The sequence below is a fragment of the Kwoniella europaea genome, chromosome 1, assembly GCF_036810445.1.
Source record: "Kwoniella europaea PYCC6329 chromosome 1, complete sequence".
In the NCBI taxonomy this organism is placed as follows: Eukaryota; Fungi; Basidiomycota; class Tremellomycetes; order Tremellales; family Cryptococcaceae; genus Kwoniella; species Kwoniella europaea.
Window position 1 is genome coordinate 13025082 of NC_089487.1, and position 26607 is coordinate 13051688.

A 26607-nucleotide genomic window follows, 5' to 3' on the forward strand; every position below is an offset into this window, starting at 1 on the left:
ATTCGCATTTTGGGAATTGGAATCTTGGGTCGTTGGGCCTTGACGAGGGAGGCACAATTGATCTGATCGACTGTCTGTCTTGTCTGCTCCTTCCCAATTCGAAGCGACACATCGCAGGCAGCTCTCCTCTCGTCACTAATTGAATCATCTAATCGACGCATCCTGATCACCCCTATCTATGCATGCATGCACATGCCAGGACCTGACAGGGGATAATCGATTCAAGGGAGTACGTATGGTGGATTGTTCAAACGATACTACATGGTGAGGACCACGTGACATACACGTGTATCAGTCCGCTGAATTGGGATATCATCGATGTTGTTGTTTGTGCGTCTATTCGTTGGAATTGTCACCTCCTGCTTGCACAGTCAGTCAATACCCGTCATACTGCATTCACAACACAACACACAGACAATCGCTGTCAACCTGCATCCCAAAAGAGAGGAAACATGATCAAGGGTTCTTGGTAGAAAAGCGTTGGAAAACACATCCCACCAATTGAAGAAGTCCAAAAACAGAAAAACCAAAAAGTCAAGGCGAGAACTTGAACATCAATATCACTCTTTTGTTCCAACTACCTCGAAATCTTCGTATCTCATGGCACCTTCTATATCATCATCCACCACGCACTATGCACTTGTCATTGATGCAGGATCATCTGGATCTAGGTTACAGATATACTCATGGCGAGATCCAGATCTAGAGAGAGCAGAGATCTTACAGGAAGTCTCGTATGCTCAACAAGTCCCTGAGAAGATTGGTAAATCCAGATGGTGGTGGAACAGTAGTCTTTTCGGTAAAGGAAAAGGAAAAGGGAAGGAGGTAGAGAATGTTGCGCTGAGGAGGTTGGTGAGAGTCGGAAAGGGCGTTGAAGGTGATGATTGGGTGAAAAGAGTTGAACCTGGTGAGTGATGGTGATTCAACATTGTAAACTGTTGAATAAGAATATACACGATAACCGATTCCATGATAATAGGTATATCAACCGTCACTCCTGAGGATATACCAAATTACCTTGCCCCGCTTCTATCACACGCACTACGGCACATCCCCCCATCTCAACATCATTCCACGCCAATCTACATCCTCGCTACAGCCGGTATGCGACTCTTACCTGAACATACACGCGAGGCGATCCTTCAAGCATCATGTGATCTGATAAAGAACGAATATCCTTTCAAGGTCGATGCACCATCTTCTGCTGGACCATGCGGAGAGAATATACGCGTGATATCAGGAGAGGAAGAAGGAATGTGGGGATGGGTAGCTGTCAATTACTTGATGGATGGATTCGGTCATGCACCCGACCTTCCTACCATTTCATCATCGTCTTCATCCAGTTCAAGCTCAAGTTCAAGTTCACCAACAAACCTCTTACCCCTTTCTCCACTTGCTGAAGCTCCTCCAAATTCCATATCCGACAGTGTCACCCCCGTTGACGTATCTCACCATTCACCGACATTTGGGTTTTTAGATATGGGAGGTGCATCCACGCAATTGGCATTCTCACCCTCTCCACACGAGATACTCCAATCTGGATATCCCGAAGATGATTTGCGGAAGGTCAGTCTGAGATTGTTATCTGGAGAAGTGGTTGAATGGCCCGTATTTGTTGCATCGTGGTTAGGGTTCGGTACGAACAGAGCCAGGGAACGATATGTGGAATACTTGATTGAAAATTGGAAGAAAGATAATCCGACTTTGGAACTAAGTGGAACAGGGCTAGATAGACCTATTGAAGATCCTTGTTTACCTAAAGATCTAGAGATAACATCGACCACAGGGGGTGCAGAGGTAAAGTTCAAAGGAACTGGATCATTCTCTGAATGTTTATTGAACCTAACTCCATTGTTGGAACATTCCAAACCTTGTCCAACGGATCATTGTCTATTTGCTGGATTACCCACCCCGCATATAGATTTTACGAAAGATGATCAGAGGGGTTTCATAGGTATAAGTGAATATTGGTATACCGCCCAACAGGTTTTGGGTCTAGGTGGGATTTGGGATTGGGGTGAATGGGAGAAAGGGATGAACGATTTTTGTATGAGGGATTGGAAAGATATTGAGGAACAGGTGGAGAAAGAGAATGGATGGAGGGGTTCGGAGGTGAGTTATACCTACATCTCACTTCTCACTTCTCATTCAAACTGCTACAATATGGTGGAAACTGATAAGCTTTTTACTCTTATATGGAATTCATAGGCCGACCTATCACGTCTTCAGATGCAGTGTTTCAAAGGTGCATGGATCTCTAACGTCCTTCACGAAGGTATTGGTATACCCCGATTGGTAGATGCGGGAGGTAACAACACCCTAACAGGAGGTGAGGTGGGAGAAACCAATGAAGAAGCCGAAAGACGTGCTCGAGAAAAAGGATTATTTGAGAATGGCAGTAAAACGCATTTTCAATCGATGGATGAAATTGGTGAAACTGCAATTTCATGGACATTAGGTAAAATGGTAATTGAAGCTTCTAAAGCTGTTAAACCTAGATCTTCGACAATTGAAAATGCTTGGATCAACAAAATAAGCCATAATATCCCTTTACCATTAATTGGCCTGGAAAATAAATTGCAGAAAATCGGTATTCAAACACTTTGGGCGTACGGATTCGTATCGTTCTTCATCCTTGCTTGTCTATTCAACTGTTTCAGAAGGAAATTCTATAACTACTCAAATACGACCGGTGGGAAAAGAGGTAGGAATAGGAAACCTAGTTTATCGGATTACGATCGATCGATAGAAGATGGTTTTATATCTGATTCCTCAATCTCTCTGAACCCTTCTTCCGGTGCCTCGGGATCAGGAAGGACGAGGTACAAGACTGGATCAGGTAAATTGAGATTATGGACTTTGAGGATTGGTAATTCGATAAGAAGGAATATACCATTTGGAAATCATCATAATGGAAATGGAAGAAGGAATGGTAATGGTTTCTTACCAAGACATAATTCGATGCCATTACCTTTATCGAATTTCTCTTCCTCGGATAGTTCACAACCTCCTTCACCCACTCCTAATGGTAATAACAATGGGTTCTTCGTTCCTGCCAATATCATCAGACCTAATTCTACTGGACCAACTTCAGACAATGGATTAGGATTGGGATTGGGTCTGGGTTCATCAACTTCACCTAATTTGAATGGTTCCCTCAATCCTACTTCTCCACCTAGTAGGAAATCTACTTCGAGATCAGGTAAACCCCGACAAATATCAAGTAACTTGTTACTCTCATCTTCATGGGAGAAGTCATCGAATAGTGGAGGATGGAATGATCCACCTCCTGGATTATTCGATGATTCACCAGCGGGAAATTCAAGATCAAGAGAATCAAGTTCGGCTTTGGCTGCTTCTTCTTCTACTACCACACCTAATGCGAATTATTCTTCATCAACTACAGCTAATGCGATATCGAGGAATTCATCAAGGGTCAACCTTAGTGAACTTGGACTGGCACAACGGAGTTTGAGTAGAGCAGGTACACCGGGTTTTGATAATGATCATTGATCAGTCAGCGTTCAGCTTAGTATTTTGTAAAATACAGTTGTTAAAACTGTAAACTTCTTATCAGTTATCTATTGGGTTTCTTCGTCATGGACAATTAATCACACAAGTGCGTGTTTTCTATATATCTAGGTTATATAAGTCACACTTGAATGTTATATGCATGCAAAAAGAAGTATTTTGGATGTTTTTCACAATACACTGTACAGTACATTCTAGTCTCTTTCCATTCTATCATTCTCAGTATGAATCATCAGGTAGGGTATGACTTATATAATATCATGAAAAATATCCGAATTGATTGATTAGGTATCCATACAAGATATCAAGATGAGAGAAATTAGGGTTTTCGAAGAGTCTTTGCTCATGTGTACGAATAATGAGTTGAGATGTAGATCTACTAGGCATCATATAGATGTTCCGGTGATTCAGGCTCCACCACCAATTTACCGTGTCTCTTCTTACCCAATAATCGTTTTACCTACAATATCGTCCAATCTATCAACTCTATCCCGCCCTGATATCCAGAGTGATATAGTGCATGCAAGCTAAGAAAAGGTAATCATACTCACCTCTGCCCAGACTAATTCTCGTAGTTTAGTTAAATCCTGCTGTCTCTCTGGTCGATATCCTCTGTGATCATCGACCAACCATCAGACATCAGCTATTGTATACCGTGACAAATGGGACGTCCAGTTGGGAATAGACTTACAGTAACAAGTTTCTACTTATATTAGCGGCGTATAACGAATTATCATGTCGATGTTCAGGAGGTCTTCTCTCGTTAATTATCCTCTGTCTGCCACTTTGCTCGAGAACTTCCATTGTGGGGATTTGGAGTGAAGGCCAGGCTTGACCGATTGCTTCCCACCCTGTCATACATCAATGCAGACGATCAGCGCTGAATTTTTTTACATCACAAATCAATGACAAGACTTCGAAAGTCATCATGCAATCAATTAGTGAAAATGACAATGCCACTTGAACACTTACACCAAAACGAACCTGACCAAAAAATGGATCAGCTTAGTCATCCTCACGGATGTTCAAGCTAACTCACGACCATCAGTCTGTATATCGTCCAGATGCGACACCCTATAAGTCGTCAAATGCCTAGTGACAAGATCATATCGATGGGCTGCCCATTGGTCGAGCTGTAAAACATTTTCAAGTCAGCTATGAAATATTCCTCGCGACGTGAATTGCTAACTGACATCGTTACCTAATGGTGCCAACGCAATGATAGCTCGCGGAGGTTCGTCGCTTTCTAGGGCTATGTTCAGGATGTCATGATAAGCTGTTATATCAGATCTTGCCCTGCAGAATTGCAGCTTACAGTTCCATAATTCCAGTAATATTTCTTTGGCATCGTGGTATCTCCTCTGTAAGACTCGTCAGCTACAGTTTCTATATCGCCATGACCATAGACGAAGTATGCAGCTCACCGCATGGACAGCCACGTTGATGGCGCTAGCTATATTCGGCGGGACAAATAACTTGTCGCATGGTATAGGTGGGTTTTCACTCATATTCCTTCGGATCAACCTATTTGTTCCAGAAACTCAGCTTCGACTGGCCAGTACGGTAAATAGAATAGCTGGACATACCTCTTATAAGTCATCATCAAAAATATACTCAGAGGAAACTCTTCGACCTGTGCGGAAACAGGCATTAGCTTTCGTAGGTCCCATCGGGCGCAACTGGAAGCTAACTTACCTGTCTACCCAGACTGACTTCCTCTAAAGCTCTTACAAAGCTCTTTTCCTCAGCGATCAAAGCCCAAGAGTACAATCTCTGAGTAAGCATATCCCAAGGTTTCCATCCACTCATATTTGGGTGTAAGGGATCAATGATGTGGATCACATCCCTTCTCGGAGGTGTATTGTACCTTTGAGGAGGAGACATCATAACGTTTCGAGCCTGCATGTGAAGATCACTCATTTGCTGGTGGTGTACCGTGGTAGGTGATTTGATAGCGGTCGTAGTTGGCGCTTTGGTCGGTGCCACTTGACTCGATGGAACTGGTTTGGTCAACGTAGGAGGATATTGATCGGGACTTCCGATATATTCTGATTGAGCAGGGAAAGATTGACCGCCATGTTTATAAGGCATCGTACCTGCTTGACTACCTTGTGTCAGCGGAACAGTCCTGACCGTATGTGTGTGAACGGTATTCGCGTCCAATGGCGTAGATTTGGAGGGTGGAGTAGGTCGATGTGATCGAACACTTTCCGATGGTGGCGCAGGTAAGTCCCTCTCTACAGGATTCGGTACCGCAGCATCAGGAATAGGTTGCTCGGTGATCACCGTCACCTCGACATGATCTGGGCCAGTGTGATGAGTACCAGCTCTCGAAGGACCTCTTGATCGAACAGAAGGAGAGGGTGCTCGAGTACTAGGACGGCCGTTGGGCCCTAACCCTGATTCGGTCGGTGCTAGTATGTTAATCGTTGGAGCGACAGGTGGAAGGTTGTTATCGCTAGCTTGAGGAATCTCGACTTCTGAGCCCCATGTAGGAATTTCAGCTGGATTGATGTTGGTAGGTGCATGAGATGGAGCAGCACTTCGAGCTTGGGTAGGAGCATGTTGGCTATGTTGTGTCGGAGCCGCTGTCGGCGCATGTCGGGAATACACCGTTCCATTTGCTGCAGGAGCGTGGGTAGGTGCATATCCCGACTGACCAGCAGGATAAGTCGAAAGGGGCTTGGGACTATAGTGAGTAGTTGCCTTAGCACTCGCTTGTCCAGGCATCGAAGGCAACGAAGCATGTTCCGGGAATAAAATGGACTGAGTGAGACCTTGTGGCATATGGATACCATGGGTGAAGCCAGAGGAAGGCATTTCGTTGAACATCAACTCGTCGATCAGATTTCCAGGAATGTCCTGAGTGGTTTGAGAGTGCTGAGTGGCAGGTCGACCCATATGTTCAACTTCATGCTTCTGCTGTTCAAGAGCAGAGAATCGGGCATCGAAGGCAGCGAGTCGTCCCATGATCTGTAATTATAATCAATATGGCCCTGCACATTATGGCAATAATTTGACTTACATCTTGGGCCCACGCAGGAGGTTCTTGGGCTGTCACCACCGTCTAGAATGATACGAATGTATGTAAGCTGAAACCTTTGCTCTTTCAGATAGGAAAAGAGGTGAAGAAAACAACTCACCTCTGTTTTCTCCGAATGACTCTTTCTTCTTGATCTTTCTCGGCTTTTTGACCTTCTCTCCTTATCTTTCTTAGGTGTCGATTGCGTAGACCTAAGTTCTTCTGGTATAGGTGTTCTTAAGCCTTCTTCGATCTATACGTATAATCTTGATTAGCTGTTTCATTTGTCAACCACGTACAGCTTTGCTAACTTACCTCTCCTCTTTCTCTTAGATCCCTCAATTCGATGACTCTAGCCCTTGCAGCTCTTTGCAAAGCTTTCTTCGCGGCATCCCCAATTAAGTTCAACCTAGCAGCATCTAACAATTGACAGAGGGTTTCATCGTGAAATCTGCTTTCTGCTACCAGCTTCTTGACATTACTGATAGTAGTAGGAGCGACCGATTCATGTTGAGAAGGCACCACAGAAGCTTCGTCATATTCGGTCTCATTCTCATTATGATCATGTACGGTGTTAGGGATGATCGTCGGGGTATTCTTGGTTCGGACTTGAGAATAAAGGGTTTGGCCATCGGGATACTCCATGAAGGTATGTTGTGACATTGCTTTCGGTACTTGACTTCTTCCAACACCTGATTTAGCTTGAGTGGGAGCTACAGACGGAGCTTTTGGGAAAGCTTGAGACATGACCGTAGTTGCTTTTGTTGGAGCTTTAGCTGTAGTTTTACTCCTTGCTTTTGATGGTGCGGCAGATGGTGCTTTGGGAGCGACAGAGGGTGATTTCAAATGTTCCGTGGGAACTCGTACGGAAGCGGGAGCAGCCTTTTATAGAAAGGTCATCAGCTGAGTTCAAGGTGTGAAAGGAAGATCGAAGAGGACAAAGGAAGGCAAAATGTGAATTTTGCTGAAGGACGGACTTACAGTCTGAGCTACAGATCGAGGCGCAGTCATACGGTTACCCAATACTCCTGATTCTGTTCGAGCAGCTGGTTGCTCCTGAATGACGGATCTGGCAGCTTGCGAAGGAGGTTTTGATGGAGTGGCAGTTCGAACATCACTTGGTATGCCAGATGCTTCTTCCTATTCGAGAACAGTGGTTAGCTACAAAATCGTCCCATCATCATATCAGCTAACGTAGCTCACATCTTCGACAGTCTCGACAAAGGCACTTCTATCTTCCGGACCTCTAGGTGAGATACCTTGGTCTTGCTCCAGGATATCCAATAAATCAGGACTAAGACCTAATCCTAATCCAGCCCCAGCACTATCCCGCATGACCAGCAGAGGCCTAGGCACATTAAGTCCAAGCGGAACACCGAAGGGTATTCTGAAGAAATCGGGATTGTGCATTTGCACTGATGGTCTAGCAGATAGTGGTATTCCATTTTGATGCAAGATATGACCGAAGGAAGGCCCACTGTCCATCGTATCGTATGTTTGTCTTGGTCCTTTTTCACCTTGCATCATTGAGTTTTCCAGAGCAGCCAACATCTCTTGTTCCATCTCAATGGCGGAATTTCTCTGAGCAGCCTCTAACTGAGCCAAGGCTGCTGCTCGAGCTTGTTCCATAGCTTGAAGTTGTTTAGCCTGAGCTTCAGCGTGTGAGAATGGATATTCATGATGCGGTTTGTGTTCATGAGCTGAGGGCTGTTCAAGTTGTTCGTCGGAATCAGGTTTGGTCTGTGGAGGGTCAGGAGGAAGGGGTGCAGTGGGTGGTGCTTTTCGTGTAGTGTATTGCGATTTCTTGGGTGATCCAGTCACGCCCGTCTGCATATATTCTCACGTCAGCTTGGGTAGAAGGGAACCAACCTGTGAAAGATGAGTGCACTCACATATTTCGACTTGGGTAAAGGTATACCGGCAGGACCTAACGCACTCTGCCCTTCCAAACCAAACGTACCCATTCCAATACTACTCATCCCTCCCGGTGTATCATCACCAGCTCCCCCACCAGCAGTGGCGTGAGCGGGTTTAGCCATCGCTCTCATACCTGCACCTCTACTCAGGACTTCACTTTCCGGTCTTTGCGATTTGACATATTCTGTATGTGGATCTTCTAGATTTCGGTGTCCTGCACTTAGAGCTGCGAATGGGAGAGTGGGGACATTGGAATAAGCGAATGGATGACGGGATTGGGTTTGAGGGTGGGATTGTTCGGCCATCGATTGTGGTCCTGTCAGAGATAGTACACTCAGCATTGCCAGTTACGTCAAGATAGGCGACGTTATTTGGTGGTCATGGAAGATGCTTTTGATGGTAAAGGGGAATCCAAATGGACGTATTCATATACTCACTCGAAGGATAAGGTCCAAACATTCCATCTGGTACAGTTTCTTCGTCTACGTTAACCCCCTGTACCCAGGGTAAAACTATCATTTATGATAAAAATAACATCAGTGTCATCCAACTAACCAAATTGGTCGAAAAGGAGTAACTCACCTTTTGCTCGTGCGCTGAATGATCATTTCAAAGGGCATAACAAACACAGATCAGTATATTGTGCATACAATCACTTATGATTATCACGCTACTTCCTCGCCCTCAAAGAGGAGATTAGACTTACGAAGGCGTTTTGTCTGGTCTTTCTGCACCGCTAGAGCCTTTCGACTCTTTTGGTGGTGTCGATCGATGAGAATGTTGATAATAGGGATTATCAGGTAATTTCTTGTTCAAGCCTATGTAAGAGATTGTGGAAGAAGGTGGATCATAGGTTAGAATGGTGAATGGGACAGAGATAGTCAGCGACATTATGATTAAAGCTATTCACAGATCGATAGGAGGTTGTTATTGCAAAAGGATGAGAATGGATAAGGTAAGGAAGGTGAAAAATAGCGTTTCTTTCTCAAAGCAGGAAGAACGCATATATCTAAAGTCATAGCTTTCATATCCAAAAGTACCTGCACATATCGTCATGTCCGCATTCGGCGAACCAAAGCATCATCATGATCATGAGGATAATAAACATGAAAGAGGGGAAGGTGAGAGAGAGGGGTTTTATTGTTCTCCGCTTCCAGCGAACCAACGTCCTTCAGCTGCCCCCGTCAAGTCATATGTATATACACACACCCTCTAACCCTTCAAATAGGAATGGAAGGAACCTCTCAAACATCTCTAAGGAAGGCTAGAGTGAACTCACCACAATCGACAATTTCGACTTTCTCATCCACCCTCATTGGTTGTTCTCCTCTATCCGCCGCGAACGTCTTGGTACTTCTTAGTACTTTGGTTGCCATTGTTCTCATAGACTCGAGAGTGATGTTCAAAGGCATCCAACGGGTTTTAGTTCTGATCTTGTAGGAACAGGATACTCTTTTATTATACGATATGAATATGATTTATTGATGTTGATGATGGCTAGTGATGAAGAAAGAAGAGAAAAAGTGTGGATAGTTTGATGAGTGGTAGAAAGGTGTTGTAGGTAGATTGTCATTCAACTCGTTCTTATTGTATGAGGTATTGGCCAGGTACACACAGTGAGTGGTGATCAATGCGTCAGTAGTGTGTATAGTGTAAACCATATCATCTCCAATCCCATCCCATCTTCTCGTTTGGCCACTAGATCAAGTATGGCATTGATGTGACCCCATCACTTCGTCCTCGACATGAGATTGAGTCGCCAAGAGGTCGAGGTAATGGCATTGAGCTGTGTTTGAAATCCAATATGAACGAGGGAGAAGGTCAAGGGGATACTTCCGTTTTCGTCCATCTTCCATACACCCGAGGGGTCCTTTGGGTGTCAGAAATGCCAAATCTACGTCATCAAGATGAGCTGCTATAATGCATCCGTATGCAGCATCAGTATCGCACTACAAGTTCACCCATGCTTGCTTTTGAATCAGTAGCGCGCACAGAAGGTGTGTATCGTACAGGACCAACAATCTTTGGTTGGACACTAGTTGTGTGTTGAGACAAACACAAATTCAGGTAACGCTGAACGTGCGTTTTGACGTTCACCCCATCATCCTTCTACCTTGACGTGGCAGTAATCCCCATTCATGTCACACATACTTTGGCAGTCTTGTAAGATCAATCACCCAATGAAATCTCAATACACCTTGCTCATGCACTGGTTTATATCGTTCATTTAGATTCATTTTGTTTTTTAATGCTAGATTTGAGTACGACTAAGACCTTTCCTTCCCCTTGTAAAAGATAGTGCAAGCGATGTTCACATAAACAACTAGATAACTAGAATTACTGAGTTTTCCGAGCATTTTGCAATTCATATGACACTTTTTTCTACTCCTACTCTAAAAGATCCGCTTAGTTACCTTGTTCCTTAAGGGACTTCTCGTGCTTAGCCTTGACATCTTCGATACCACCGACCACTGTAGAAGAAGAAAGGTGAAACAAGTTAGCACAATGTCATGATTGTATGATCAGAGCCCAATGCTACTCACTGTAGAAGGAGTTCTCAGAGATGTGATCGTGTTTACCGTCGAGGATTTCCTCAAAGGCAGCAACGGTTTCCTTGAGGGGTACCAATCGACCTTCGATACCGGTGAAAACTTGAGCGACGGCGAAAGGTTGAGACATGAATCTTTGGATTTTTCGGGCTCGTTCGACGGTCAACTTGTCTTCTTCTGACAATTCATCCATACCCAAAATGGCAATGATATCTTGGAGAGATTTGTAAGATTGGAGGATTTGTTGAGTTCGGGTGGCGATGGTGTAGTGTTTCTCACCGACGACTCGAGGGTCCAACATTCGGGATTTGGAATCGAGAGGGTCGACAGCGGGGTAGATACCCAACTCGGCGATGGATCGAGACAACACAGTGGTGGCGTCCAAGTGGGCGAAGGTGGTGGCAGGAGCAGGATCAGTCAAATCATCGGCAGGCACGTAAACGGCTTGCACGGAAGTGATAGATCCCTTCTTGGTGGTGGTAATTCGCTCTTGCATACCACCCATATCGGTAGAGAGGGTAGGTTGGTATCCTACAGCGGAAGGGATACGACCTAACAAGGCAGATACTTCGGAACCGGCTTGGGTGAATCGGAAAATGTTGTCAATGAAAAGCAACACATCTTGACCCTCTTCGTCTCGGAAGTATTCAGCGATGGTAAGACCGGTAAGAGCGACTCGGGCTCGAGCTCCAGGGGGTTCGTTCATTTGACCGAACACGAGAGCTACCTTGGAGTCACCCTCAAGGTTGATGACACCGGTTTCTCTCATTTCGTGGTACAAATCGTTACCCTCTCGAGTTCGTTCACCGACACCGGTGAATACGGAGTAACCACCATGGGCCTTGGCGATGTTGTTGATAAGCTCTTGAATGAGCACAGTCTTACCGACACCGGCACCACCGAAAAGACCAATCTTACCACCTCTGGCGTAAGGGGCAAGGAGATCGACGACCTTGATACCGGTCTCAAGCACTTCAGCTTGGGTGGATTGGTCAACGAATTCAGGAGCATCGGCGTGAATAGGAGCTTCCTTTACACCCTTGATAGGACCTCGTTGATCGATGGGTTGACCGATAACGTTCATGATTCGACTGCACGATGTTCCGATCATCAGTAAGATGATAGATAGGTAAGGCAGAAGGAAGTGACTACTTACCCAAGAGTGGCAGGACCGACTGGGATCTTGATGGGAGCACCAGTGTCGACGACCTTTTGACCTCTAACGAGACCACCAGTACCGTCCATAGCAATACATCTGACGGTGTTCTCACCCAAGTGTTGGGCGACTTCGAGCACGAGTCGACCACCTTCGGGCTTCTCTTGACCCTCAGCGAATTGGACATCGAGGGCGTTGAGGATAGGAGGGAGGTTCTCAGAGTCAAAGTGGACATCGACGACGGCACCGATGACGGTCTTGATGGAACCGGTTTGGAGGTTGGAAGGGGTAGCGTAGGTTCTAGCAGAGTTGATAGCTAGAGGATGAAAGACAATTGTTAGCATTTTTCGCGATCCGGCCGAAATAATCCGTTGATCTCCAAACACCTCTCCCAATAGATCTGCAGCTTTCTATTCCTTCTAGTCCTTCACTCCCTGATAGCTACAAGGCGGTATAATGACTTACAAGACTTGGCGGGGACTTGAACTCTAGAGCTGGAAGCGTTGAACTTTGGGAGAACGTTTTGAGCTTGGTTGGCAGCTGTGTTGAAGAAAGCGGCGTTGGCACGGGCGTTTCTGAGCTGTTGACCACCTCGTCTGGAGAGACGGATAGCAGATCTTGAGACGAGAGTCATTTTGAGTCCTTTTTATCTTCCAGGGAAGGAGAGTGTTAAAGAAGGATAAGGAGGGGTTGTAGAAGGAGGTTGAGATGTGAGATGATGAGAGAGAGAGAAGTGGAAGTGGAAGTGGTGGGGGATACGCTGGTTGGTGAGAGGGGGATTCACCATACAGACGGAGCGACTAAGGGTTCGGAGCGGCGTTTTGAATGGCGGAGTCTGGGTCAGTGTGGCACTTTATGCCGTTTACTCATGCTCCCGGCGATCTCCACCGTCCGTCAACTCGTAAAATCAGTTTGTGAATAGTGTGATTCCGATGCATGTTGAATTGTCGAATCTGCTGTATACAGTAGAGTGCAGAGCAGCAAAGTAATAGTAAGCAACCAATATCTGCTCAGCTAAGCTCGATTAAACAACACATCAATCATGAGCACCATCACTCGACGGCTGTTCTCCTCCTCGTCCATCATCCGCTCCACAGCGCTCGAAAACACCCTCCCTCTCAATCCCTCTTCACCCGTCCATGCCAAACATCTCCCAAGGGTCTTACAGCGACGTATCGCCAAACGAATCGAAGCTATCGAACAGTCAAGCGAAGATGGGTCTATACCATCTACCATAAACATACCTAACCCATTCTTGGTGCAGAGGACGAACAGACGATCGTCAGAATCAGAATTGACAGGAGAAGCAAGGTACAATTGGAAGAAACCTTCTATATCCAATAGGAGACAAAAACAATTATTACAATTATATCCTTCTATCGATCTACCCATCTCAGCCAAATCAAAAAGGACACCTTTGGCCCCCGCGTTAGGATCAGAGAGCGAAGAGTTATTAGAGATAGAAGGGATTTCAAGACCTGTTAGATGGAACGATAAGATAACGATAAATTGGACTGGACAATTAAAACCCAAACAACAAAAACAAAAGGATGTGAATGAAGGAACGACGAAGAGTTTATACTCTGGTAGGAAGTTGATGTTTAAAGGACATAAAGATGAGAGGAACAGGACACAGAAGTTGGCGGATAGACAGACGAGGTTGGATGGTATGGAGAAGAGAATAAAGGATTGGAGGCAGGTGAGTATCATTCCGACTTATCCTCAGATGATGTCTATAAGACATCGATGATTTACAAAGTGTACTGACATTCACATGTGATGTTTGTTAATGGTAGGGACGAAATGACGAAAAGATCAGGAACAGACCTTCATTACCATTCTAGGTCATTTAGGTGACTTGACGATGTCCATTGTACATCATCAAATGCATATATGACATACGGTACTAAATAGATGAATGACTATCATCTTTTAACCAACTTGCTAGCGACAATGGGTGACCATATAAAATCACACTACATAATTAACCACACTAACTTTCTACCAACCTCTCTAACCCACTCAGATCCGGGGGCGGTATAACATCCCTATAAGAATGAACTACCGGCCAATCATCCTTGTACATGACCAGCATATTCTTGATCTTATCATCCCTGATCTCTAATAAAATTACCGCTCCAATCTCCTCTTCTTTCTTAGCCTTTGACAAAGACACCGAGTTGCTTTTGTTCATCTGACTGGGGAAGACTTTCAATCCAATTCTAATCATCTTTATGAATCTATTAGTCGAAGTTTTCCTATAAACCAATTCCATCTCAAAAGCATATACTCTACATCCATCTTCTTTCAACTCTTTAGTAGTCCGAGTGATGACAGGTATAATACCTCCTGCATAGACAGTCAGACCAGAATATACATGACGGATCTTGGATAGTAAATCGTTGATGATTGTTTCCCAAGATTTATTTTCTTTCTTATCAGGTATAACATACTCGATCTTCCGACTTCTAGTATCAGATAGGTATTCGTAAGGTTGGATAAGGATCCAATCTGCATAATCTTCATGAAACCTACTTGCAATCTCATATTGATCTTTTCCCTTGCCCATTATCCGGGAATGTATAAGTATCTCAGCTAGTATCTTATGACCCAAAAGTTTATTATTCGGATCAGGAATCATAAGAAATACACTCATTCCACTCCTTCCATTCCCACCTTCCTCCTGATTCAGTGTTCTACCTACAAAATGAAATAATTCATATCCCCTTTCCCTCAGACCCCTCAAGACCAATTCTACGTTCTGGGCTATACGTGGGATATTGGACATTTTACAAAGACGAGTGAGAAGCTTGTCGAATCTGTCCATATTAAACCTCAGGTAATCCTCTGATGTGACCATCGTTTGGAATTTCTTGAGTTTGAGGCTGGTACATGGACAGGAGGTATAACGAAGACGATGGGGAGAAATGCGCCATGGGTCTCTTGTAGGGGTGATTGGGGTATTTGGCACGGGAGAAGAGCTCGAATGGGAAATGTTTAGTTTTGAGAGATCGATGGAAGAGTCGTCGCTTCTTGCTGAAGAGGTTGTGGAAACAGAGCCCGAAGATAGTGAATCGTTACTGATATGGTCTTCGTCTGAGGATGATGTTGAAGAAATTACGGAAGAAGGCATTCTGGATCTTTTAACGATAAGGACGAGCTTTATCTGATTGAAAATCATGAATTCATTGAGGTTTGCTTGGTAAACGAAATGATATCTGAATTCAAGATCGCCTAGTAAGTACTTTTTAGGGTGCTTGCGCATTTGAGTCTATTGTTATGGTTTGTGACGTCGAGATCAAAGGGGGTCAAAGGATCTGGTGGGAGTCAAAAGTTCAAAAGGAAGGTGTACAGCAGGAAGACATCAGGTTACATTCGTACTCGGATTGTACAGTATACACTACGCATATACTATCACTAAGTCCAGTAACCATCGTGTACATTGTAGCTGCATGGCATGAAATGTAAATGGAATTACAGAAATGACCATCATGATACATACGTCGGTCTCCTAATTTGGTGCCTCACTGCATTCTCTCATCTCTCGATGCAGGTGGTCCTCTAATCCCTTCTTCCCCTGTCTCATTGCCTTGCGGTACATCCAGATCGGAGATTTCATTCATGGTGTCTCCATGTATATCGTTGAACAGATCAGCAGCAGCATTATGTAGCATATCATTAAACCCTTCTTCCAATACTCCTAAAGAGGTAGCTGAGGAGCGGGCTGAGGGAAAGGTACTGTTGTCTGCTGAGCTGAAGTGAGTTGATGGAGCTGATGGGTATCTTGATGTGTTCGTGGAAGAATAATTGGATGGGGGGAGGAGAACCCAACTGTTGGAAATGGAATCACTAGAATTCATGTTTGAAAGATTGTTCGACGACTTCCGATTGTTTGGCAGTGCAAGAAAAGATTGGTACAGTGTTAACGGGGCACAGTCGTGTAGCAATCACAAATGGAAACTTTTGACAGATTTGGGAGAGAAGTAGGATACATGAAGCGGATCCTGCAAACAAAAATCATCAAATACAGTGCTTTTTATATATGTCTACCAGTGGGTGATTTAATCGGATGGAAGGTCATGTGAGGTCTATTTCAGCGGGGTTCGAAAATACATAAATACCATACCTCAGGTCCTTCTAGAAGGGAAATTCTTCATGGGGCGTACTGCTTCCGATTGGATCGTCAGATAACGACACCTTCTCGGTTGACAGGCCAATTGGTTTGTGATAGCAAAGAGACAGCATTACTGTCACCTCCGCAGTGGATCCCCGTTGATGCTCAAAAATACTCCAGGTTGTACAATGGAGGAAAAGAACCAAACGTGTATCCAACTTTCCGATGGCGTAGACTCAGAACATTGAGCTCATGCGATGATCTCGGAAATTACAGCTTGTACCAATTCGGAGTTGTATCCGATCAAATCGTTGAGAATGCACTATTCACCTCCTTTCCTCCATCCCAGGAGGCTCTTATATACGTCGGAGCTGCAAACACACCGTTCTCTTGGCCTTCATCAACTAGCTCACCCTTTCACATCGTTCCGGATCCCAAACCTCTCAAGGGGGTCGCATACAGAATAGGCCATCTTGTTGCGGAGTACATCACCATCCCTGTGTCCTGGTCCGCGATCCAAAATGTATGGACAATCACGTCGCCACAAATTGACGCCACTGAACGTCTTGTGGGAGGGAATAAGCTTTGGTGGAGGTCGACCACCAACATCAAAAGTGACGTCTTTAAGCGGGTTTTAGCTAAAATTCGCTGCAGAACCTCACATGCACCAGCACATGTCATAGTGACTAATCGACAAAATCTTTTCCTGCGCATACCTGAGCACAGCCATAGCCATAGCCTTACCGATCCGATTTGTTGACCATATGTACTGTACTTGCAAGGTCAATAATTCATTTAGATAGGATATCAGATCAGTGGGAAAGATCAATTATCTTACTCACCCACACCGTACAGTATCTCAGCTTTCCTTTGTACGACCAAGATCATATCGAATAAAGAAGGACCGAAAGAAAGTTCTCAAAGTGTCATGGTATCATCGGTCACCTACCAGTATCATACGTAGATAGGTGATACGAAGACGAGTGAAGACGAAGATAAGGTATATCGAAGTTGGCTAGAAGACCAAAGCGTACCGAGAGAGGTCCTGGACGATCGTCATGTTATTTTCGATTTTGCTATGGTACTTAGCAGGTCTGTTGGCTCAGATACATGCTAGACCTGCTATAGAGGGGAGAGAGTTGATTAAGAGACAGGATGTCAGCAATATATCTTCAGCAGCAGGTGAGCAAAAAGTGTACCTCAAGGTACCGCGAACTGCAGAAGGTCAAAAAGCTGATCTGAATTACTTAAAGCTACCTCAGTCCAGGCTACTTCGATAGCGACCTCAGAAGCACCTTCATCGGTGGTGCAGTGAGTATTTCATATCTTTGAGGTTGATCATGATCGAGACTAACATAAAATACGATCTGTGACAGGTCGACAGTGGACACATCTTCTGCGGTCACTCCTACCTCATTCCTTTCACCGTCTACTTCGGCTGAGGAAAGTTCCGCAACTCCTGAATCATCCTCAGTAGTTCCCATCTCAGCTTCTCCCTCTCCCTCTCCATCACCATCAATTGAGCCGAGTTCAGCGGTTCCATCTTCAAGTGCCGAACCAGCATCCACGTCCACGGCTGCAGCTTCAGCCTCCGCATCACCGATACCATCTTCATCGGTCGAATCTTCAGTTGCGCCCTCTTCGGTTGCTGAGTCGAGTGTCACCACCAGTGCACCGCCCTCCGCTACTCCTTCAGCTGCTGTTTCATCGATACAGCCCGTAACATCCTCTTCCAGTACGTCTACTTCTGTTCTCCTGTCATCCGCTACCTCAGCTTCTGCTGGTACATCATCTCCGTTATCTTCCATTACCGATGGATCATCAACACCATCATCATCATTATCCTCATCATCATTATCACCATCCCTATCCCCATCATCATTATCACCATCCCCATCATCATCATCTCCGATTATTGAGACATCACCAACCAACCCATCTTCTTCTTCCTCTTCAGGTCCAGATTCTGGTTCACCTTCGACTATCCCACCATCTTCGGCATCAGCTTCAACACCATCTTCCCCTCAATCTTCAGCACTGGCTTCCTCACCTTCCGCTCAACCTCCGGCATCGTCATCTTCCTCGTCTCCGCAACAAACATCTGCAGTAGTCACTTCTACCAGTGTAGTCACCCCAACCACCACACCCACACCAGGCGGACCGATAACAGCTACAGCCACACGGGTCTTCACCACTGAAGTGACAGAGACCACCAACGGAGTAGCTACAACGAGGCAAGCAGAACAAACAGTGGTAGTGGTGGTTACTGCCGGAGGAGGTACGGCGACCCAGACGGCTGTACCGACTGATGGAGGACAGGGTGAGTTGACTGTGTCTTTTTTCTTCACTTATGAAGATTATACTCTCCTCGTCCTGTAATTCATCGAACCACATGTGATCAAACGAATGGGTAATTGCTGATCGATTCGTCACTCACATAGCCGTAGTTACCGTCACTGCTACTGATCCAGGGGCGAGTCAAGGATCAGATGGTGGTCTGGTCATTGTCACTGTCACGTCGACTAACGGAAGTACCACTGACCAGGCAGGTCAGACTGCTCCCGTGTTAGTGGTAAGTGCATTCGAGAATTTCCATTGTACTTGAATTGGTAAGAGCCAAAGCTGATCACTACTTCAACTACTGCAGACAAGTACGATCCACGCCCAGTTGACCGTTGTTGGAGGGTTGACAGTTACGGCTACTAGGACAGCAGGAAGTGGAGGATCATTACAATCCTCTGGCAGTTCAACATTATCCCTGGACATGATGACAGCGAAGATGATAACGACTTTGTTGGGGATTGCCTTGGGTTCATTGATTGTATAATCACATATCGCCTTGGACAATGAATAGAATGAAAAAGGAAAGGGAAAAGGATGCGTAACCATAGGACGGAATTGGATCTGGGTTTGGATCTGGACAATAATGATAATTTTGATACGACAACACCAAATTGCAAAAACACGATATAACATGATAACATGAACAGGAAAGTGAAACAGTCAATATCAGGACCTATTCAATAGCACATATATACAATTATAATGAACAACTTGCAATGCATAATGGAATGACACGTTGTTAGCACAACAATGATTATGAATCGAAGCCACACTGTAGAGTGTACGCATATTCATATACATGTTCATTCCTACCAGAGGGTCAAGATGAGATTATACAGCATGTCTCAGTGATCTGAACTAGTAAACAGCTCTAGTCCAATGACCTCGACCACCACCCCAAGCAGGCTTCGAAGATGCAGAAGTGACGGCAGCTGGTGCGCTCGATACCGGTGCAGTAGCGATAGACGGTCCACCTTCAACGACGCTTCCTGCACCATTTGCTGGAACGCTGTTGATACCCGTCGCCAAGGGTGAAGTGGGGATACCGGTATTAGCTGAGTTAGAAGCTGGGACACTATTCGAAGGTGCACTAGTCCCGGATGGTACGGAAGCGGGAACGCTGGTGGGGCTAGATGGTACGGCGGCAGGTGAGGTGGCAGCCGAGGATATACCGGTCCCAGCTGGTACTGAGTCTGAGCTTGCCGCGTTTGAACCAGCAGGTGCAGCTCCCGCTGAACAGAAGGTGATGGTGATCTACAAAAATCTTCCTGTCAGCTCCCTTCTTCTTGAGAACCGTAGAGGAAGAAGCGACAACGCCACCCACACCGACATTATCAGCCAAACACTGAGTGGGTGCTCCACCCTCCGTAGCAGAATCGAAGAACCCTCCCGGACATTCTGAAGCTGAATCACCGGTACATGCTCCAGGGGCCTTGGTGCATGCTCCGGTAAATGAAAAATCCATTGAATATTGACTAAGAGATATCAAATAACAATGTTATAGTGTGTGATGTCGTGTGGTATTACAAGATACCCGTAGTCTCAATTGAACCTCCAACTCACTATTTATGATTACCCAAACTGGTTCCTAACTCATCATCAATCCCATCCAACAGACTATAATCCGCCGAGTTCTGCATCCCTCCTTGGGAATTCACCAATGTAAATTCAACCAAACCGCAATTCAAACCGTTATCCGCGCAATCGGTTCCGGTCATGCCTGACATCCAAGCTAGACCACCTTTAAGTTCTCCAGAGACGGTTTCACTGCCTGATGCGGTGGGGTTGCCTTCGTGTACGAATACAGCTTCGCCAGAACCGCAATTGTTGACTAACTACGATGATATACAATGTTGCATCAGTCCAATTATCTCGACTGACAATCGGGCAGGAAGATACAACTTGTGTTTCAATGGGGGAGTGATGGTGAGAGAAGTGATGACTCACAGTGACTTGATGCGATTCACCACTTTGTCTAGTGGTGAAATTCGAGAAAGTAGGTAAAGCGTGAACGCCAGCGTTCAAGCTTGTGCCAAGCAGAGAAAGGAGAGTAAGAGAAAGCATGGTGGGGGATTGTGCGATAAAGAACGTAAGTAGTCAATGAACGGAAAACAGGGGGAAGGATAAGTGTGGAAATGGACGGAAAAGAGGGAAGATGGGGAAATCATTGAAAGTTAGATGGTCTAACCCAGTTCATTATATACCTTATTCCCATATGGTGTAGCCAGTACCAGATGAATGGGGAATTGAATCAATGGAATAATTCATCACTTGACTTGACTTGAGCGCTGTAAATTGTCACTTAATGGTCAATTCCTCCTTAATCACCTTTGCAATTCGCAGTCCAAATCAACGACCAAGTACAGGTGTTAGTTTTATTTTGTTGGTTATTTGACCACCGAGGCAAGATGATCAGCTATTCCAGAATATCATTCCACACCACTGCGATCAAAGGATATTCCTTTGACAAGAGGGAGAGGTCATTTGCGATGGATCAATAGCCACTCGATCGAACGGGAGATGATGATCGGCGGTGATCATTTATTAGTTCATTTATCTATAGATAGAAGTCCTTTGATTTTCCGCAGAGTAATATCAATATAGGGATTAGCAAATGATCAAGATCGGGATGCTGTTTATATATAATCAGGGGAACCGCATCTGCTGGTGCATTGACAAAACACATTCGCCCATAGCCACTGTTAAACTAGGTCATTTAACTTATTGTTACAATGTTGTCGTGATTGATCCTCGCTGTTCCACCTTGTTTTCTTTTTGCAAACTATTGTTCATCCCTTATGAGAGGTTGTCGCCTATATCACATCCCACAGCAAACATCAGCGACCATCTAAAGCAGATCGATTCCTATCCAAATTCTAGAGTATATATTAAAACTTACTCACTCATCCTTTCCTACCCTCTCTCTCCCAATCCAATCGGGTCTCATATACAGTAAAAACACCCTCCAAGCTAGAGGGGGTGCCATCAAGCCGATGCTACCCAGTGCTGCTCTCCTGGTTAATGCACCTTGGGGATTGGTCGATTCCAACGCCAGAATGGGAATTAAGAGAACCTCTCCCATCCCCAATGTCCAGTAGACGGCTCTTCGACTGGGTATGTGTGCCGCACCATACAATAACGCAGTGGTAAGTCCACCGATAATTATTCCTCCGAATAGTCTGGCGAAAAGTATAGAAGAAGGGTTGATATGTGCTGGGTTCCGGAGGAGATATGAGAGTACGGTGCGGGTGTTGGTGATTAGAGGAAAGGAGAGGAGGTTGAGGAATGCTTCGAGAAGGAACACTTTTCGAACAACTGGACCAGAGTGATCTGACATTTTAGATTATTTGAGTTGGATTGGATCGTGGTGTATACGAGTTATGCACAGTTCTATGCAAAGTGCTGAGGGGAGGTGAGATAGGGATAATTATGCATATGGTGGTCGTAGATATATTGCCTTTTCAGATTGAGATGAGATAGATATGGGATCGATTGGGTGACTTATCGAATGAAATCGTCCAGTCGACCATTGACGTCATGAGAAGGCGGGACCAAACAAACATTGAACAACTACAGTAGTCGCAAAGATATGCGAATATACAACAAATGGATACATGCCATAGGGCAATGTACACGCAATGGTCTACGCATCGACTAATAGAATACTGTGAGAACTGTATACGCACGAAAATGAGGGACAGTACCGAAAACAGTGATGACTCGATGCTATCCTACAGTTCACTACGCAACAATGCCACGCTCCCCTCTCTCCACATCCTTCCTCCATCTTCGGTATCTTCGTCCAAACCCCATTCCAAACCCGCGTCATCACCCAACTCCAATGCTTTCCTAGCTAATTCCATCTCCACTCGAGATTTCTTCCTTGATGTACTTGATACCTCCCTTGAAGATGCTTTATGAGAAGGTGTAGATAGTCTGGAGAGCGAAGAGGGTTGGTCAGACATCGATCTTGACCTTGATCGTGACGATAGACTTGATCTATGCAGAGGAGTGAATCTTATTGGTTGATCCATCGGCGGAGAAGGTATCGATAATGTACCTGTACTTGTGCTTGGCGGTGATCTCGAATCAGAAGAAATAGATGTAGGAGCCGGTGTAGATCGTTTGAGCGGTACAGGCGGAGGCAACATCAAGCCTGTTTCTGCCCCACCATTCGATGTGGGTGTTCGCCTTCTCCCACCTGATAGAGCAGGTGAAGAAGTACTAGCCCCGTTCGTCATCGAGATAGATGAAGTCGAAGAGGAACTTGTCGGTGGGGTTGGCAAATTGAAAGTTTTATTTACCAACACTGATGAACCCAAAGTAACTGTACTAGGCGAAGATCTAGCCATGGAAGGAGCCAACGCTTTGATCATCCCTTCAGGTAGAGATCCAGTATGTTCTGGGCCAAGCTTCATGCCTATATCTGCCGCTCGTACTGTCCATTCGTTCCTCAATGGAGAGGATGACGGGATGGAGTATCGGCTGAAGCACGTAGCAGGTGATGAAGGCGAGGACGAGTATTCGATTCCATTATTGTGTATCAACAATTCATCTTCACTTGTCTGATCCTGATGAAGGGGACCGGAAGATTCTTCTCTTACAGGGGATCGAGGCTGCAATGAGAATCTTGCACGTTTCACACTCCCGCTGCCACTTGCACTTGAAGTAGAATAAGGACTTTCAGAAGGTTTCCTCAGGATACTTTTCCTTGGTAACGTTAATGGTATATCGTCACTTAACATCGAAAAACTCCTGGCACCATCGATAGAAGGTGGTGGAGTGGGTCCGAAACCTGTTATTTGCGTCGAAATGGACATATAGGGTTTGGATATCCGTTGAACAATCGGAGATTCGTCGACTGGTGCCGCAGATAAGGAAGGCGAGGGTGTAGGATGTACAGGTCGACCATCAAATATTGGAGGAGAGGAAGGTGGCATGGAAAAGGACGAGGAGGCTCTTCCGGTGACAGGTCGAACAGTGGTGACGGAAGTGTTTGGATTGGGTGAGTATGGTTCCACAGAGGAAGTAGGTGGCGGTGAAGGCATGTACGAAGTATTAGTGACAATTTGTCCTAAAGCGGGAGAAGGCGTAGGAGGTAATTGTGAAGTATCCGTCGAAACCACTCTCTTCCTTTTTGTCCTCGTGACGCTGGATGATCTAACAAGCACTTCGGGGGTTCTTCTGCCACTATTTACACCTCTTGAGCTCTTTTTGATAGGCGATTCGGTTGGAGATTCGTAGTCCGATTCAACGTTGTTCTTCAAAAAATGACAAAACTTGCCCCAAGCTCTTCCTTTGCACCACCAAGCTCTTTCCGCCCTTGATCCCCCCGCCTCGTAGCATGCTCCACAATATCTCGCACGACCATTGCTCCTATATATCAAACCACTGGCGTAAAGAGATTGGTCCAGATCTGTTGGTCGGTCAGAGGGAGTACCAATGAATTCGCTCGAAGCTCGATTAGGTGTTCTGAACGGTGTCGAGAATATGCGCGGAATAGTTTGTTGTGGTATAGTTTCTGCCTCACTGTCCGACGTCAAGACTATGGATTTACGGCGACTTCCTGACTTTCTCAGCTTAAGAGGTCCATCGTCGGTATCGGACGGGTCAGTAGTATGCGGGGGGACGTCTGGAAGTATTGATGTTTTAGACCGTGCACGAGTATTCGACTGAAGATCCGCGATAGGGAGTTCATCGGTCACTTCTATTGACTCTTCCTCGTACCACTGACACCAGCGTCTCTTGAATCCGCCTGGACATGTTTGAGCCTTCCGAGCTCTTTCTCCCCCTGCCTCTTTACAAGCTATACACCTTTTATGGCTTCTACGCTGTCTCTCTCCTGAAGACCGCTGTCTGAGCGTATTGATCGTAGTGTCATGTTCCGATAGGATAGATTCCGAATCGTCTTCTGCATTGTGTTCAGGTCGACCTTTGTCAGACAGCAATGCACGTTGCTGGACCGGTTCATCGTAACCCTCTGGTCGGCTTGTCTCGCCAAGATTGACCGTATGTCTCTCAAAAGTGCATTTCGCCAGATCAACTCTACCTTTGCACAAAGGCGCCTTCTCTGCTCGTTCTCCTCCTGCCTTCCTGCATCTCTTGCACGACTTGACCACACCACTAGGGGTTTTCCATAATCTCGTATAGTACGGTGATTCGGATGAATTAGGTGTTGAAGGGAGAGACTCGTTGGGACGTTCACCTGCCATCCGTTCCTTCCCCTTGGCGGACTTTGATAGGCTGTCGACATGGGGCCGTGTGGTAGCTAAGGATGGTGATGGAAGATGAGCTAATTCTCTCGGCGGTGGCGGCGAGAGCGAGAGAACAATAGCGGAATGGCGATCATGTCCGTCATGTGTTGGGGAGGGTGATGGATCTGCAGGAGAAGGTGAGCGTAGAGGCGACCATGACGGCGAGCGAGAGCAGAGATCGTCATCAGGAGGAGGACTGTTGAAGAGATCAGATAAAGACGGTGCTGAAATTGACGTTTTCATCATTTGACTCTTGGATAGACCCTCAGACGCTGGTGACAAAGATGATCCAGATTTCGTGATAGAAGGAGCAGGAAGCGATTTTCGTCGGGATCGAATGGGAATCACAACTTCTGCCTCCAGAGTCTTCCCACGACGTTGTGGCGGAGGAGGTGATGGGCTCTGTAGATTAGTATCCACGGAGGGCTAAACAAGTAGAATCGTCAGTTGTTATTCATGCAGAGACACGATCATATTCAGAACTTACATCATCATTGGGTGCTACAACCGAATACACCCGTACATCCTGGTCCGATCCCCCCTCATCGTCAATAAGTTGGAGTTCATCTTCTGAAGTATTTTTCTCCCCATCTGAGTTGAACAGATCATCCAAAGTAGCCGAGACAGGCAGAATCCTCGTGCCTCTGAATCTTGAGTCTTTCCACCTGTCCACACTATCTCTGTCTGACAATTCTGCTTCAGGTGCTCCTTCGTCCTCGCTGACGGTGTTATCAACGCCTAACAACCTATTTCTCTGAGCTTCCAGTGATAAGAATTCTTTCAGATCATCTTGATCTTCCTCTGAAACCCAGCTTTTCGTCCTCCGTAATTTATTTTCCATTTCCCATAACAGCGGCGGCTCGGTGACTTGAGGATCCAATCCTGATCTTTCATCCCATAATCCTATTTCATCTTCGTCCGAATCAATCTCATACCCTCCTTCTCCTTTACTCTCTCCGTCACCATCAGTTTGAGTTTCATTATCGGAGATGGGAATTTCACCAAATTCTCTCCCTACATAATCTCTCAATCTACCTCTATCTTTGACTACTTTCCCAGTACGTAGATCAATCTCATCATCATCTTCTAAACTTATCGAACCGTATTTCTCCTTCAGAAGGTCCCAGGAAGATTTGAGCTTGTGGAACGAATCTAATCTTTTCTTATTTATCAATTCATCTTCTCTCTGAGATGTACTGAGAACAGATTGTGAACGAAACCGAGCACCGTTGGGATAAAATACCGTTGTGGATGATCTACCGTTTAGAGATGGGGTGGAATACCTGGTGTGTAAAGACGGTGTGGGTGTGGAGAACCTATCGCTAAATATGGAAGATTTCCGGTGAAGCGATGGTGTAGATGATCGAGAAGATGATGAAGGTGGATCGGAGCGAGAAGAATAGGGGTCGAAAGATAGTGCAGGTCTTGGTCGAGATGGTCCAGTGATGGGGGCTTGCAAATTCATATTTTAATTTGATTATGAGTGATATATCATCGTCTCATCGGAATACAAGGTCCAAAAGCGAATTGCGGATGATGGTATTGTGACTCAAGTGATGGGATGGTTCATGATCGTCGTTGGGCTATGAGATATATAGGATGTATGATATGAAGACAATCAAACACTCGGACAAGTCAAGATGTTTTGATTTTTAATGTCGAGCAAGAATAGGGGAAGACGCGTTCAGGGGTCGATTACAAACCGCATTACGATCTTAACC

The 26607-nt window shown here is 45.4% G+C and overlaps 10 protein-coding genes across 10 annotated transcripts; 3 read left to right on the forward strand and 7 right to left on the reverse strand.

Moving 5' to 3' along the window:
• Positions 1-600: 600 nt before the first annotated feature.
• On the forward strand, positions 601-3513 carry V865_004967 (uncharacterized protein; the record flags this gene model as incomplete). The annotated part of the gene is made up of 4 exons (XM_066228740.1): positions 601-907; positions 980-1297; positions 1403-2112; positions 2209-3513. The coding sequence occupies 4 exons, from the start codon at positions 601-603 to the stop codon at positions 3511-3513; spliced, it is 2640 nt and encodes an 879-aa protein (XP_066084837.1).
• Positions 3514-3910: 397 nt separating this feature from the next.
• Positions 3911-9361, reverse strand: V865_004968 (uncharacterized protein; the record flags this gene model as incomplete). Its single annotated transcript, XM_066228741.1, has 19 exons — positions 3911-3991; positions 4083-4143; positions 4223-4382; positions 4504-4515; positions 4571-4664; positions 4725-4783; positions 4847-4892; positions 4956-5055; positions 5118-5164; positions 5227-6504; positions 6557-6598; positions 6675-6806; positions 6869-7435; positions 7535-7693; positions 7757-8380; positions 8446-8786; positions 8908-8982; positions 9053-9066; positions 9177-9361. 19 exons carry the CDS (start codon positions 9359-9361, stop codon positions 3911-3913), a joined length of 4077 nt encoding a protein of 1358 aa, XP_066084838.1.
• Positions 9362-10876: 1515 nt separating this feature from the next.
• On the reverse strand, positions 10877-12809 carry V865_004969 (ATP synthase subunit beta, mitochondrial; the record flags this gene model as incomplete). The annotated part of the gene is made up of 4 exons (XM_066228742.1): positions 10877-10941; positions 11014-12110; positions 12176-12491; positions 12641-12809. The coding sequence occupies 4 exons, from the start codon at positions 12807-12809 to the stop codon at positions 10877-10879; spliced, it is 1647 nt and encodes a 548-aa protein (XP_066084839.1).
• A 408-nt stretch (positions 12810-13217) lies between these two features.
• V865_004970 (uncharacterized protein) lies at positions 13218-14019 on the forward strand (the record flags this gene model as incomplete). The annotated part of the gene is made up of 2 exons (XM_066228743.1): positions 13218-13874; positions 13972-14019. The coding sequence occupies 2 exons, from the start codon at positions 13218-13220 to the stop codon at positions 14017-14019; spliced, it is 705 nt and encodes a 234-aa protein (XP_066084840.1).
• Positions 14020-14168: 149 nt separating this feature from the next.
• Positions 14169-15308, reverse strand: V865_004971 (uncharacterized protein; the record flags this gene model as incomplete). The annotated part of the gene is made up of 1 exon (XM_066228744.1): positions 14169-15308. One exon carries the CDS (start codon positions 15306-15308, stop codon positions 14169-14171), a length of 1140 nt encoding a protein of 379 aa, XP_066084841.1.
• Positions 15309-15699: 391 nt separating this feature from the next.
• Positions 15700-16035, reverse strand: V865_004972 (uncharacterized protein; the record flags this gene model as incomplete). The annotated part of the gene is made up of 1 exon (XM_066228745.1): positions 15700-16035. The coding sequence occupies one exon, from the start codon at positions 16033-16035 to the stop codon at positions 15700-15702; it is 336 nt and encodes a 111-aa protein (XP_066084842.1).
• A 1312-nt stretch (positions 16036-17347) lies between these two features.
• Positions 17348-19116, forward strand: V865_004973 (uncharacterized protein; the record flags this gene model as incomplete). Its single annotated transcript, XM_066228746.1, has 5 exons — positions 17348-17471; positions 17543-17600; positions 17666-18609; positions 18731-18861; positions 18937-19116. The coding sequence occupies 5 exons, from the start codon at positions 17348-17350 to the stop codon at positions 19114-19116; spliced, it is 1437 nt and encodes a 478-aa protein (XP_066084843.1).
• A 374-nt stretch (positions 19117-19490) lies between these two features.
• V865_004974 (uncharacterized protein) lies at positions 19491-20696 on the reverse strand (the record flags this gene model as incomplete). Its single annotated transcript, XM_066228747.1, has 4 exons — positions 19491-19886; positions 19957-20107; positions 20196-20467; positions 20580-20696. The coding sequence occupies 4 exons, from the start codon at positions 20694-20696 to the stop codon at positions 19491-19493; spliced, it is 936 nt and encodes a 311-aa protein (XP_066084844.1).
• Positions 20697-21414: 718 nt separating this feature from the next.
• On the reverse strand, positions 21415-21969 carry V865_004975 (uncharacterized protein; the record flags this gene model as incomplete). The annotated part of the gene is made up of 2 exons (XM_066228748.1): positions 21415-21445; positions 21536-21969. The coding sequence occupies 2 exons, from the start codon at positions 21967-21969 to the stop codon at positions 21415-21417; spliced, it is 465 nt and encodes a 154-aa protein (XP_066084845.1).
• A 394-nt stretch (positions 21970-22363) lies between these two features.
• On the reverse strand, positions 22364-26351 carry V865_004976 (uncharacterized protein; the record flags this gene model as incomplete). The annotated part of the gene is made up of 2 exons (XM_066228749.1): positions 22364-25312; positions 25374-26351. The coding sequence occupies 2 exons, from the start codon at positions 26349-26351 to the stop codon at positions 22364-22366; spliced, it is 3927 nt and encodes a 1308-aa protein (XP_066084846.1).
• Positions 26352-26607: the final 256 nt, after the last annotated feature.